Source organism: Theropithecus gelada, chromosome 10 (assembly GCF_003255815.1).
Source record: "Theropithecus gelada isolate Dixy chromosome 10, Tgel_1.0, whole genome shotgun sequence".
NCBI lineage: Eukaryota > Metazoa > Chordata > Mammalia > Primates > Cercopithecidae > Theropithecus > Theropithecus gelada.
Window position 1 is genome coordinate 59028819 of NC_037678.1, and position 13600 is coordinate 59042418.

Below are 13600 nucleotides of genomic sequence, written 5' to 3' on the forward strand. Positions count from 1 at the left end.
TATTTTTTTGAGATGGAGTCTTGCTCTGTCTCCTAGGCTGGAGTGCAATGGCATGTTCTCGGCTCACTGCCAACCTCTCCCTCCCGGGTTCTAGCAATTCTCCTGCCTCAGCCTCCTGAGTAGCAGGGATTACAGGCAAACGCCACCACGCCTGGCTAATTTTTGTATTTTTAGTAGAGATGAGGGTTCACCATGTTGGTCAGGCTGATCCTGAACTCCTGACCTAGTGATCCACCCGCCTCGGCCTCCCAAAGTGCTGGGATTACAGGGGTCAGCCACCATGCCCAGCCAAACATTTTTAAAAACATTTTTTTTTAAATTTATTTATTATTATTATACTTTAAGTTGTAGGGTACATGTGCATAACGTGCAGGTTTGTTACATATGTATACTTGTGCCATGTTGCTGTGCTGCACCCATCAACTCGTCATTTACATCAGGTATAACTCCCAATGCAATCCCTCCCCCCTCCCCCCTCCCCATGATAGGCCCCGCTGTGTGATGTTCCCCTTCCTGAGTCCAAGTGATCTCATTGTTCAGTTCCCACCTATGAGTGAGAACATGCGGTGTTTGTTTAAAAACATTTTTAATCTTATGGATGTACCCTTAACCAGTTCCCTATTGACGAAGATTTTTCTTCTATAAAATAATGCTGCACTGAGAATCCTGGTTGATAAATCTGCACATATTCAGAATTATATTATTAAAACAAATTCTGAAGATTAGAATAGGTCAAAGGTATATACATTTTAGGGCTTTTCAACAGTATTATGAAAATATCTCCAGACAAGTGGAACCAACTTATTCTCCCATCAGTAGGGTATGAATGCCTATTTACCAACACTGGCTGGGCATTCCATTTTTGAAATCCTGTCAAGGAATGGAAAAAAGAAGGCCAGAGATAATTTTAAAGTTATTGGTCCTCGGTCAGAGAAAGATCATTTCTTTCTTTCTTTTTTTTTTTTTCCTGAGACGGAGTCTTGCTCTGTCACTAGGCTGGACGGAATGCAGTGGCACAGTCTTGGCTCACTGCAACCTCCACCTCCCGGGTGCAAGCAATTCTCCTGTCTCAGCCTCCCGAGTAGCTGGGACTACAGGCATGCACCACCATGCCCAACTAATTTTTGTATTTTTAGTAGAGATGGGGTTTCACCATGTTGGCCAGGATGGTCTCGATCTCTTGACTTTGTGATCCGCCTGCCTTGGCCTTCCAAAGTGCTAGGATTACAGGTGGGAGCCACAGTGCCCGGCCTGAGAAAGATGATTTCTAACCTCATGTTTCACTGCTCTATCCTTTCCTCTGTTCTCTTGTCACACTGGCATCACTGCCGTTCATCAAACATACCAGGCACAGCCCAGCCTTAGGAACTTTGCACAGCTCTCCCCTCCGCCTGGGACACTCCTCCCCCAGAAATCTGCATGGCTAAGTCCCTTAACACCTTCAAGTCTTTGCTCCAATACAACTTTGCAATGAGGCCCACCCTGATTGCCCTATTTAATACTCACCAGTCATCATGGCCACACTCAGCACACTTGATCCCTCTTACCCAGTTCTATTATTATTATTATCTTCTGAGACAGAGTCTCACTCTCTTGCCCAGGCTGGAATGCAGTGGTATCATCTTGGCTCACTGCAACCTCCACCTCCTGGGTTCAAGAGATTCTCCTGCTTCGGCCTCCCTAGTAGCTAGGATTACAGGCATGTACCATCACACCTGGCTAATTTTTATATTTTTAGTAGAGATGGGGTTTCACCATGTTGGCCAGGCTGGTCTTGAACTCCTGACCTCAGGTGAACCACCTGCCTCGGCCTCCCAAAGTGCTGGGATTACAGGTGTGAGCCACCACACCCACCTGTTTTTTTGTTTTTGTTTTTTTTCCTGAGACAGAGTCTCACTCTGTTGCCCAGGCTGCAGTGCAATGGTGCGATCTCAGCTCACTGCAACCTCCACCTTCCGGGTTCAAGTGATTCACCTGCCTCAGCCTCCCGAGTGGCTGGGATTACAGGCATGCACCATGACACCCAGCTAATTTTTGTATTTTTAGTGGAGAGGGGGTTTCACTATGTTGGCCAGGCTGGTCTCAAACTCCTGACCTCAGGTGATCCGCCCACCTCGGCCTCCCAAAGTGTTGGGATTACAGGTGTGAGCCACTGTGCCTGGCCTCTACTTCTAAACCAAAGCACTTACCATTTTCTAGCATCCTATGTGACTCACTTATGTTTATTGCTTATTGTCTGTATCTTCCAGCTAGTACATAGGTTCCATAAGTATAGGGATTATTGTCTGTTTTGTTCACGTAGTAGATGCTCAATAAATACTTGCAGGCTAAATCAACATCATAAAACATGACAAGCACAGTTCATGGATGATACCAGTATTGGAGGGGCTCCCACTACACTATGCCTTGTAGGCTCTGTACCTGGTTCAATTTCTTGAACTCCACCACTTGGAAGAAGACGTGCTCAAGGATATGTTTGGCATCCTGTTGGTCCTTTGGTAGTTTACTGGTTACTCCAAGAATGTCACCACACTTCCTGACATAGAATTCCAGGTCTTCTTCAGTACCTAAGACAGTTGTAGTAGTAGTTAGATTAATTCTTAACTTCTGCCCTTCCCAAAGTACAGATTTAGTGTGTTTCAGGTATGCCCTATTGTGTTTCCATATTTCCTAAGATCACTCACCTCTTCCTAAAGTAATGTGACTGCAGGATTTCAACACTGAAAAACTCTAGCGCTCTCTAATGTGCTGCTTTTATAAATTAGGACAGAAGTGTGACACTCCTAATCAGAATAAAACTGGACTGGTACTGGCTTCCCTATTCCTCAGATCTAGTATTCCTACATTAGAAAGAACAGGTGCAAGAGTAGGAAATCAAATTATCATTCCCTGAATGCAACAAAGATCACTATGAGAAAAGCATATGGGTAATTAAAAATAGCATTTACTAAAACAATATTGTATTGGTCGGGCGTGGTGGCTCACGCCTGTAATCCCAGCACTTTGGAAGGCTGAAGCAGGCAGATCACTTGAGGTCAGGTGTTCAAGACCAGTCTGGCCAACACAGCAAACCCCCATCTCTACTAAAAATACAAAAATTAACCGGATGTGGTGAGGCAGGCCTGTAATCCCAGCTACTTGGGAGACTGACGCAGGAGAGTAGCCTGAATCGGGGAGGTAGAGGTTGCAGTGAACCGAGATTGCGCCACTGCACTCCAGCCTGGGCAACAGAGCAAGACTCCATCTCAAACAGAACAAAACAAAACAGCCGGACGTGGAGGTTCACGCCTGTAATCCTAGCACTTTGGGAGGCCAAGGTAGGCGGATCACAAGGTCAGGAGTTTGAGATCAGCCTGGCCAGCATGGTGAAACCCTGTCTCTACTAAAAATACAAAAAAATTACCCGGGCACGGTGGGGTGCACCTGTAATCCCTACTCGGGAGGCTGAGGCAGGAGAATTGCTTGACCCTGGGAGGCGGAGGTTGCAGTGAGCCAAGATCGCACCACTGCACTCCAGCCTGGGCAACAGAGCAAGACTCCATCTCAAAAACAAAACAAGGCTGAGCGCGGTGGCTCATGCCTGTAATCCCAGCACTTTGGGAGGCCAAGGCAGGTGGATCATCTGAGGTCGGGAGTTCGAGACCAGCCTGACCACCATGGAGAAACTCTGTCTCTACTAAAAATACAAAATTAGCCGGGTGTGGTGGTGCATGCCTGTAATCCCAGCTACTCAGGAAGGCTGAGGCAGGAGAATCGCTTGAACCTGGGAGGCAGAGGTTGCGGTGAGCTGAGGTTGTGGTGAGTCGAGATCGCGCCACTGCACTCCAGCCTGGGCAACAAGAGCAAAACTCGGTCTCAAAACAAAACCCCAAAAAACAAACAATATTATAGAAAGAAAATTAAAGAAGAAAAAAATCACCCATAATTCCACCAACAACATAGCTCTGTGAAGCCATCCTCTGGAGCCCTATGTGTAGGATGGACAGCCATTACTGCCCTTCTCACATTATACTGTAATTTCCTTCTTTTTTTTTTTTCTTTTTGAGATAGAGTCTCACTCTGTTGCCAGGCTGGGGTGCAGTGGTGCGATCTCAGCTCACTGCAACCTCTGCCTCCCAAGTTCAAGCAATTCTCCTGCCTCAAGCTCCCGAGTAGCTGGGTCTACAGTCATGTTCCCCCATGCCTGGCTAAATTTTGTATTTTCAGTAGAGACGGGGTTTCAACATGTTGGCCAAGATGGTCTCGATCTCTTGACCTTGTGATCCACCTGCCTTGGCCTCCCAATGTGCTGGGATTACAGGAGTGAGCCACCATGCCCGGCCTATTATACTGTAATTTCTTTCTTTCTTTTTCTTTTTTTTTTTTGAGACAAGGTTTGGTTCTATCACCCAGGCTGGAGTGCAGTGGCATGATTTCAGCTCACTGCAACTTCTGCCTCCTGGGTTCAAACGATCCTCTCACCTCAGCCTCCCAAGTAGCTTGGACTACAGGTGTGCCCCACCACGCCTGGCTGATTTTTTGTATTTGAGACGGGGTTTCACCATGTCGCCCAAGCTGGTCTCGAACTTGTGAGCTCCAGTAATCCGCCTGCTTTGGCCTCCCAAAGTGCTGGGCTTACAGGCGTGAGCCACTGCGCCCGGCTGTAATTTCTTTATTCTCCCTCTGATTTGCATTTTAAGTTATGATAGAAACATATGTTTTTTACTAAGACATTCAAACCCACAGCTGTAACAATCTTTCATCCTAGTTCTATTGCCACCAACTACCCAGAATTATTATTGTTATGTCTGCTTCTGTGTGTAAATATAAGTTTTCACAAAAATGGGATCACATTTAATGATGTATTATGGACATTCCATGTCAAAGTTTATGCCCTACATTTTTTTTCTTTTCTTTTCTTTTTTTTTTTTTTTTTTTTTGAGACAGAGTCCCACTCTGTCACCCAGGCTGGAGTGCAGTGGCATGATCTTGGCTTACTGCAACCTCTGCCTCCCGGGTTCAAGCGCTTCTCCTGCCTCAGCCTCCCAAGTAGCTTGGTTTACAGGCACTCGCCATCACGCCCAGCTAATTTTTTTATTTTTATTTTTAGTACAGACAAGGTTTCACCATCTTGACCAGGCTGGTCTTGAACTCCTGACTTTGTGATCCACCCGCCTTGGCCTCCCAAAGTGCTAGGATTATAGGGGTAAGCCACTGCACCTGGCCTTTTCTTTTATTTTTTGAGACAGGGTCTTGCTCTGTCAACCAGGTTGGAATGCAGTGGCACAATCTTAGCTCACTGCAGCCTTGACTTCCTAGGTTCAAGCAATCCTCCCACCTGGGCCTCCTGAGTAGCTGGTACTACATGAGTGAGCCACCATGCCTGGCTAATTTTATTTTTCTACAGAGAAGAGGACTCACTGTGTTGCCCAGGCCAGTCTCAAGTGATCCTCTTGCCTCAGCCTTCTAAAGTGCTGGGATTACAGGTGTGAGCCATTGTGCCCAGGTTACATTTTTCTTTTAACAGATATGTAATATTCTATTTTGTTTCTATTTATTTATTTTTCAGAAACAGGGTCCCTCTGTCACCCAGGCTGGAGTGCAACAGTGTATCATAGCTCACTGCAGCCTCCAAAGCTTGGGTCCAAGTGATCCTCCCACCTCAGACTTCCAAGTAGCTAGGACTATAGAAGTGTGCCACCACACCTGGCTACTTAAATTTTTTTTTTTTTTTAATATGGAGTTTCGCTCTTGTTGCCCAGGCTGGAGTGCAATAGCATAATCTCGGCTCACTACAACTTCCACCTCCTGGGTTCAAGAGATTCTCCTGCCTCAGCTTCCCAAGTAGCTGGGATTACAGGCATACGCCACCACGCCCAGCTAATTCTGTATTTTTAGTAGAGATGGGGTTTTTCCATGTTGGTCAGGCTGGTCTTGAACTCCCAACCTCAGGTGATCCACCCACCTTGGCCTCCCAAAGTGCTGGGATTACAGGCATGAACCACCGCACCCAGCCCTTTTTTTTGTTTGTTTTTTGAGACAAAGTCTCATTATGTTGTCCAAGCTGGTCTTGAAATCCTGGCCTCAACTGATCCTCCTGCCTTGGCTTTTCAAAGTGCTGCAATTACAGGCATGATCCACTTTGCCCAGGCAATTTTTTTTTCTGGTAGAGATGCGATCTATGTGACCCAGGCTTATTTCATACACTTTTAAACCAATCCCCCTACTAATGTATGGACCATTAGACTGTTTCCAATTTTTTGAATGCTATAGTTAATATCTATATAGCTATATATATTTTGTTTTGCATTTCCACAAGGATTTCCATAGGACAGCTGCTAGAAACAGAAATGCAAAGTCAAAGCTTCTGCTTCTTCACTGTTCTGTGATTCCTCCTGGACTAATCACTATGTCCTGCTCATTTTTGATTGTCCAGGACCTACAGCAATGCCTGGCACAGAATAGAGATGCAGTAAAGGTCTTTGTTTACACTGAACTATTTCCATTTTGCTTACTTCTTTCTGGGCTTTGGGCACAAACAGATGTTGCTGACATAGCCGGTATCTTCTTGTACATGCAGTTTTGTATCTTGCTTCCTTCATTCAGGCTTCTCTCTTAAATTTTGTCTGTGTCATATGAGTCATTCCCTAGCCTTTGTGAACCTCTTTTATAATGACTACATATTCTCCTACCAAATGATTGTGATGCAGTTTACGACCATTCCTCTGCTAATGGACATTAAAGTTATTCCCAAATTTATAGTTTTTTCTATTTTTAAAAGTTGTTATTTTTTAAAATATATTTTTAGAGACAGGGTCTTGCTGTGTTGCCCAGGCTGGTCTTAAATTCCTACGTCCAAGCGATCCTCCTACCTCAGCCTCTTGAGTTTATCATATTTTTAAAATAAATAGTGTAGAAGTTGGCTGGACGCAGTGGCTCATGCCTGTAATCCCAGCACTTTGTGAGGCTGAGGCCGGTGGATCACCTGAGGTCTGGAGTTTTAGACCAGCGTGGCCAACATGGTGAAACCCCATCTCTACTAAAAACACAAAAATTAGCCATGTGTAGTGGTGGGTGCCTATAATCCCAGCTACTTGGGAGGCTGAGACAGGAGAATCGCTTGAACCCAGGAGGCGGAGGTTACAGTGAGCCGAGATTGCACCATTGCACCCAAGGCTGGGCGACAAGAGTGAAACTTTGTCTCAAAAAATATATATATAATCTCCTTAGATTAGACTTCCAGGAGTCGGGCCACTGCCTCAAAGTGGATGGTTAATTTTATGCCTCTGAGCATATATATGCAGAGCCATTTGCTGTGTTGGAGGCAATTCATGTCGGGAGCAGCCCCAGACCAAAAGTCAGGAGGACCACTCATCGTGGAGCTGTGTGGCCTGGGGCCTTATTTCTTCATCCACATGTCAAGGTGGGCACCTTTGGCTCTCTCTCAGATCCTGTCCAGTTTGAAGTCTCTATGATTCTTTGGGCCCTGACTCAATTTCCTTATTTAGCTGCTCCTATGACCACCGACTGAGATTTGCTAAGTGGCAGCCAGGGTCAAGATTAATTCTATGGTCTCTCAATAGGTCAGAACTAAGGACTCACAGGGATCAAAGCTGAGACCTTTGGCTTTCTGCTTGGCACTATGTTCTTATTCACTGAACTAAATAGCCTTGAGAAGAACAACCAACATCATTTATATGACATAAATAAGAATGGTAAGTTTATACTCCTATTCATATTTTGTTTTCCCTAAACAAACTCTAAGCTTTCTCTCATAGTAATCCTCAGAAATTCATGACTAAATAAAACTCATAAGAGAAAACAAAGTTTAAAAGTTGGCCAAACTTAGGCCAGGCGTGGTGGCTCACACCTGTAATCCCAGCAGTTTGGGAGGCCGAGGTGGGCGGATCACCTGAGGTCTGGAGTTCAAGACCAGCCTGACCAATATGATGAAACCCCGTGTCTACTAAAAATACAAAAATTAGCCGGGCGTGGTGGCACACACCTGTAATCCCAGCTACTCGGGAGGCTGAGACAGGAGAATCACTTGAACCTGGGGGGCAGAGGTTGCAGTGAACCAAGATCGCACCATTGCACTCCAGCCTGGGCAACAAGAGTGAAACTCCATCTCAAAAAAAAAGTTGGCCAAACTTACACTTATTGGTAATCTGAGCCAGCCGTGCCTTCTCAGAGGAGAATGTTTCATCTAAATCAAATAGCTCCAGAGGTGGAGGTGGTAACTCCCGGAAACTGGGAGGAAAAACCTAAAAGGAAATAAAGTCATCATTTAGAAATGCGGGAGGATAATGTAAAGGAAATAAAGTCTCTCAAGAAAGAGCTTGTCCAAAGTCATAACTAACAGTGACGAGACACAAGGAGAATAAGGAAGTCCACATCCTTAATTCCTCAGTTGGGAACCACACCACATGGAAATCCCTACAGAACAGTAACTCAGCTCTTCCCCGAAGATGAAATACCCAAACTCCCATCACCTCGTCTACCCTCACCCATGAGACCCATATCAAGAAAGATCACTAGCCCACTGTAAACAACCAAGTGGAACCAGCTCTAATTACCACTAAACTGACCAAGCTGACATACCAACACTAATTAACTCAGAACGATGACACAAAGCTTGGGACTTAGGTTTGTGTTGAACATTTGATTGTACAACTTTTTTCTCATTTAATCATAAGTTTTTAGGGATGGAAGTTATTTGGAGAACCAGATGCAGATTAGTGTAGAAAGTATTGAACTTGGAGTCAGATTTTGCAGGTATGAACCAATGGTATGCGGGTAAATGTTTAACTACTTTCAAAACAAAACAAAACTGAAAGCCTCTTTTGTAGCATTTACCATTTTCTGCAGTGTAAATCCTCTCACCATGGCCAATTTCAAGCTACCAAGCAAGATCAAGCCAACTGGCTCATAACATTTCAGAATGTGGTGAGACAAGGTAATTTTAAAGGCAAGTTGAGTGAATGTTGGACTGAAATGTTGAAAAATAACCTATTTACACACATAACCATAACTATCCCCTGGGCTGTGAGAATTATGCTATGAATCAGGCCCTGACACCTGGAATGGCAGTACAGTTTTCTTCCTTTTTATCCAAGAAATCTCATATATGCCCTCCAACCCCACAAGATGGGAATGGGAAATGTTTAATAGCCAGAAGGCTCCACATCCTTGATTCCTCAATTTGGAAGCATACCACACGGAAGTCTCTATAGAACATTAACAAATTAGGTGTCCATGCATGTTTAGAGACAGAGCACTATGACTCCACAAGGAGTGCCACAAATGGCACATGGAAGGGACCACGGTGAAGGCCTGCTGACACGATAAGGGCAACAGTGGGGCTCTGCAGTGGGATCCCCCAAGCACACCTACTCACCGCAGGCTGAAGGGTTGGCAGAGGCGTCTCAAACTGAGGCTGGATGAGCTGGAGCGGTTCATGCTTCACATTTAGCTGCTCGTGAGCCCTGTGTTCATAATCAAACAAAAAAGCAGGGATCAAGATAAGACACCATAACACAGCATGTCTAACTGACCACACTGTGCTGTTCTCCATGAAATACAGTGGTTCAGTACTATTTTTAGAAATACCAATGGACCCAGCAATCCCATTACTGGGTATATACCCAAAGGAATATAAATCATTCTATTATAAAGACACATGCATGCATATGTTCACTGCAGCACTAGTCACAATAGCAAAGACATGGAATCAACCCAAATGTTCAGCAATGATAGACTGGATAAAGAAAATGTGGTATATATACACCATGGAATACTATGCAGCCATAAAAAAGAATGAGAGAGGCTGGGCGCAGTTGCTCACACCTATAATCCTAGCACTTTGGGAGGCCGAGGTAGGTGGATCACCTGAGGTCAAGAGTTTGAAACCAGCCTGGCCAACATGGTGAAATCTTGTCCCTACTAAAAATATAAAAATTAGCTGGGTGTGGTGGCTGGCGCCTGTAATCCCAGCTACTTAGGAGGTTGAGGAGGAGAACTGCTTGAACCAAGGAGGTGGAGGCTGCAGTGAGCAGAGATCATGCCATTGTACTCCAGCCTGGGCAAGAGAGCAAAAACTCTGTCTCAAAAAAAAAAAAAAAAAAAAAAAAAAAAAAAAAAAAAAGCCAGGCGCAGTAGTTCACGCCTGTAATCTCAGAACTTTGGGAAGCCAAGGTGGACGGATCACAAGGTCAGGAGATCAAGACCATCCTGGTTAACACAGTGAAACTCTGTCTCTACAAAAAACAGAAAAAATTAGCTGGGCATGGTGGTGGGTGCCTGTATTCCCACTTACTTGGGAGACTGAGGCAGGAGAATGGTGTGAACCCAGGAGGCGGAGGTTGCAGTGAGCTGAGATGGCGCCACTACACTTCAGCCTGGGTGACAGAGCAAGACTCCATCTCAAAAAAAAAAAAAAAAGAATGAGATCATGTCCTTTGTCAGGCACATTGATGGCGCTAGAGGCCATTATCCTTAGCAAACAAACACAGGAACAGAAAACCAAATACACATGTCCTTTTTTTTTTTTTTTTTGAGACAGAGTCTTGCTCTGTCACCCAGTCTGAAGCGCAGTGGCACGATCTCGGCTCACTGCAACCTCTGCCTGCCAGGTTCAAGCAATTCTCCTGCCTCAGCCTCCCAAGTAGCTGGGATTACAGACACGCGCCACCACACCCAGCTAATTTTTATATCTTTAGTAGAAATGGGTTTCACCATGTTGTTCAGGCTGGTCTTGAACTCCTGACCTCGTGATCCACCCGCCTCGGTCTCCCAAAGTGCTGAGATTACAGGCGTGAGCCACCGTGCCCAGCCTACCACATGTCCTTATAAGTGGGAGCTAAATGATGAGAGCACACAGACATATAGGGGAGAATACTCACTGGGGCTTATGGAAGGTTGGAGGGTGGGAGGAGGGAGAGGATCAGGAAAAATAACTAATGGATATTAGGCTTAACACATGGTTGATGAAATAATCTGTACAGCAAACCCCCATGACACAAGTTTACCTAGCTAACAAATCTGTACTTGTACCCCTGAATTTAAAAGTTAAAAACAAAAACCTCATAATATCAATGTTACTTAATCAACTCTCTAAATAGAATATGCATTCTAACTTACATAGATTACATAGTTAAATCCTTTTTCATTTTAGATCAGAATATGTTAACGTATTTCAATGAGATTTCAATGAAATATTTTAATGGAATTTAATTTCATGGCAGTTAGTCTAGTTTCTGTCTTTTTCAGATACTCATGTAGATATGTAGTGTTTCACTTTCTTTGGTGACTGGTAGAAATTCTGACTTTTTTCTTTGATTTAGTGTAAAGGTTTGAGATTTCCCCTTCCAAAATAATAATAATACCTATATTAATTCCAACTTTGAAATTTGAATTTATTCTTCCCATCTCACTCATATGCATCAATATGTTTAAAGTATTATGTGCTTTATCTTTTTTCTTCTTCTATTTTTTTATTTTTTTCATTTATGCACAAAAACCACCATCTAAACACTTACTTTTGAAATAAATTTTGACTCTGTCACCCAGGCTGGAGTGCAGTGGTACAAATCATAGCTCATTTTAATCTTGAACTCCTGGACTCTAGCAATCATCCCACCTCAGCCTCCTGAGTAGCCAGGACTACGAGCAGGTACTGGAGCGATGTGCACCACCATGCCTTGCTAATTAAAAAAAAAATTTTTAGTAGGGACAAGGTCTCACTATGTTGCACAGGCTGATCTCGAACTCCTGGCTTCAACAGATGCTACTGTTTCAGCTTTCCAAGGTGATGGGATTACATGTGTGAGCCAGCCTTTTCTTTTTTTTTTTTTTTTTTTTTGAGACGGAGTCTCGCTGTGTCGCCCAGGCTGGAGTGCAGTGGCGTGATCTCAGCTCACTGCAAGCTCCGCCTCCCGGGTTCACGCCATTCTCCTGCCTCAGCCTCCAAGTAGCTGGGACTACAGACGCCCGCCACCACGCCCAGCTAGTTTTTTTTTTTTTTTGTATTTTTAGTAGAGACGGAGTTTCACCATGTTAGCCAGGATGGTCTCGATCTCCTGACCTCGTGATCCACCCGCCTCGGCCTCCCAAAGTGCTGGAATTACAGGCTTGAGCCACCGCGCCCAGCCACCAGCCTTTTCTTCTTAAATCAGTTTCTGGTATTGAGATTTGTCCAAAGATGGAAATTGATTTCCTGGGAATAAGGGTCTTCATCACTCTTTACAGCTACTTCAATCTTAAATTTTCTTTTGATTGGTGTTAACTGCTCACCTAAGGCAGCCAATTTCTCTTTTATTTACTTATTTTTTTTTAGACACAGTCTCACTCTGTCACCCAGGCTGGAGTGCAGTGGCGCGATCTCGGCTCACTGCAACCTCTGCCTGCCAGGTTCAAGCAATTCTCCTGCCTCAGCCTCCCAAGCAGCTGGGACTACAAACGTATGCCACCACACCTAGCAAATTTTTGTATTTTTAGTAGAGATGGGGTTTCACCATGTTGGACAGGCTAGTCTTGAACTCCTGACCTCGTGATCCACCTGCCTCAGCCTTCCAAAGTGCTGGGATTACAGGTGTGAGCCACTGTGTCCAGCCCCAAATTTTGTTTTAATCATAGTGGATTACAAATAGCAGTTAATACATGATTTGAAAGATACATAATTTTTTTTTTTTTTTTTTTTTTTTTTGAGACGGAGTCTCGCTCTGTCGCCCAGGCTGGAGTGCAGTGGCCGGATCTCAGCTCACTGCAAGCTCCGCCTCCCGGGTTCACGCCATTCTCCTGCCTCAGCCTCCCGAGTAGCTGGGACTACAGGCGCCCGCCACCTCGCCCGGCTAGTTTTTTGTATTTTTTAGTAGAGACGGGGTTTCACCGTGTTAGTCAGGATGGTCTCGATCTCCTGACCTCGTGATCCGCCCGTCTCGGCCTCCCAAAGTGCTGGGATTACAGGCTTGAGCCACCGCGCCCGGCCTAGATACATAATTTTGACCTTTTTTTTTTTTGAGATAGAGTTTTGCTCTTATGGCCCAGGCTGGAGTGCGATGGGGCAATCACCGCTCACCGCAACCTCTGCCTTCCGGGTTCAAGCAATTCTCCTGCCTCAACCTCCCGAGTAGCTGGGATTACAGGCATGCACCACCATGCCCTGCTAATTTTGTATTTTTAGTAGAGACGGGGGTTTCTCTATGTTGGTCAGGCTGGTCTCGAACTCCCGACCTCAAGTGATCTGCCCGCCTTGGCCTCCCAAAGTGCTGGGATTGACAGGCGTGAGCCACCAAGCCTGGCCAATTTTGACTTTTAAAAAGATAAAGCTGGCCGGGCGCGGTGGCTCAAGCCTGTAATCCCAGCACTTTGGGAGGCCGAGACGGGTGGATCACGAGGTCAGGAGATCGAGACCATCCTGGCTAACACGGTGAAACCCCGTCTCTACTAAAAAATACAAAAAACTAGCCGGGCGAGGTGGCGGGCGCCTGTAGTCCCAGCTACTCGGGAGGCTGAGGCAGGAGAATGGCGGGAACCCGGGAGGCGGAGCTTGCAGTGAGCTGAGATCCGGCCACAGCACTCCAGCCTGGGCGACAGAGCGAGACTCCGTCTCAAAAAAAAAAAA

General features: G+C 45.2%; 1 protein-coding gene across 7 annotated transcripts in view; it reads right to left on the bottom strand.

The window, feature by feature from the left end:
- Window positions 1–13600, bottom strand: part of IFT52 (intraflagellar transport 52) — a 58276-nt gene that overhangs the window by 2135 nt on the left and 42541 nt on the right. For 6 of the 7 annotated variants that reach the window (XM_025400282.1, XM_025400287.1, XM_025400285.1 and 3 more), the window contains 3 exons: window positions 9377–9464; window positions 8135–8243; window positions 2422–2567 (listed from right to left, as the gene is read on the bottom strand). In XM_025400282.1, coding sequence (XP_025256067.1) covers window positions 2422–2567; window positions 8135–8243; window positions 9377–9464 — 343 coding nt within the window. The remainder of the gene's footprint in view (window positions 1–2421; window positions 2568–8134; window positions 8244–9376; window positions 9465–13600) is intronic. The other variant, XM_025400283.1, reaches the window with a different exon arrangement.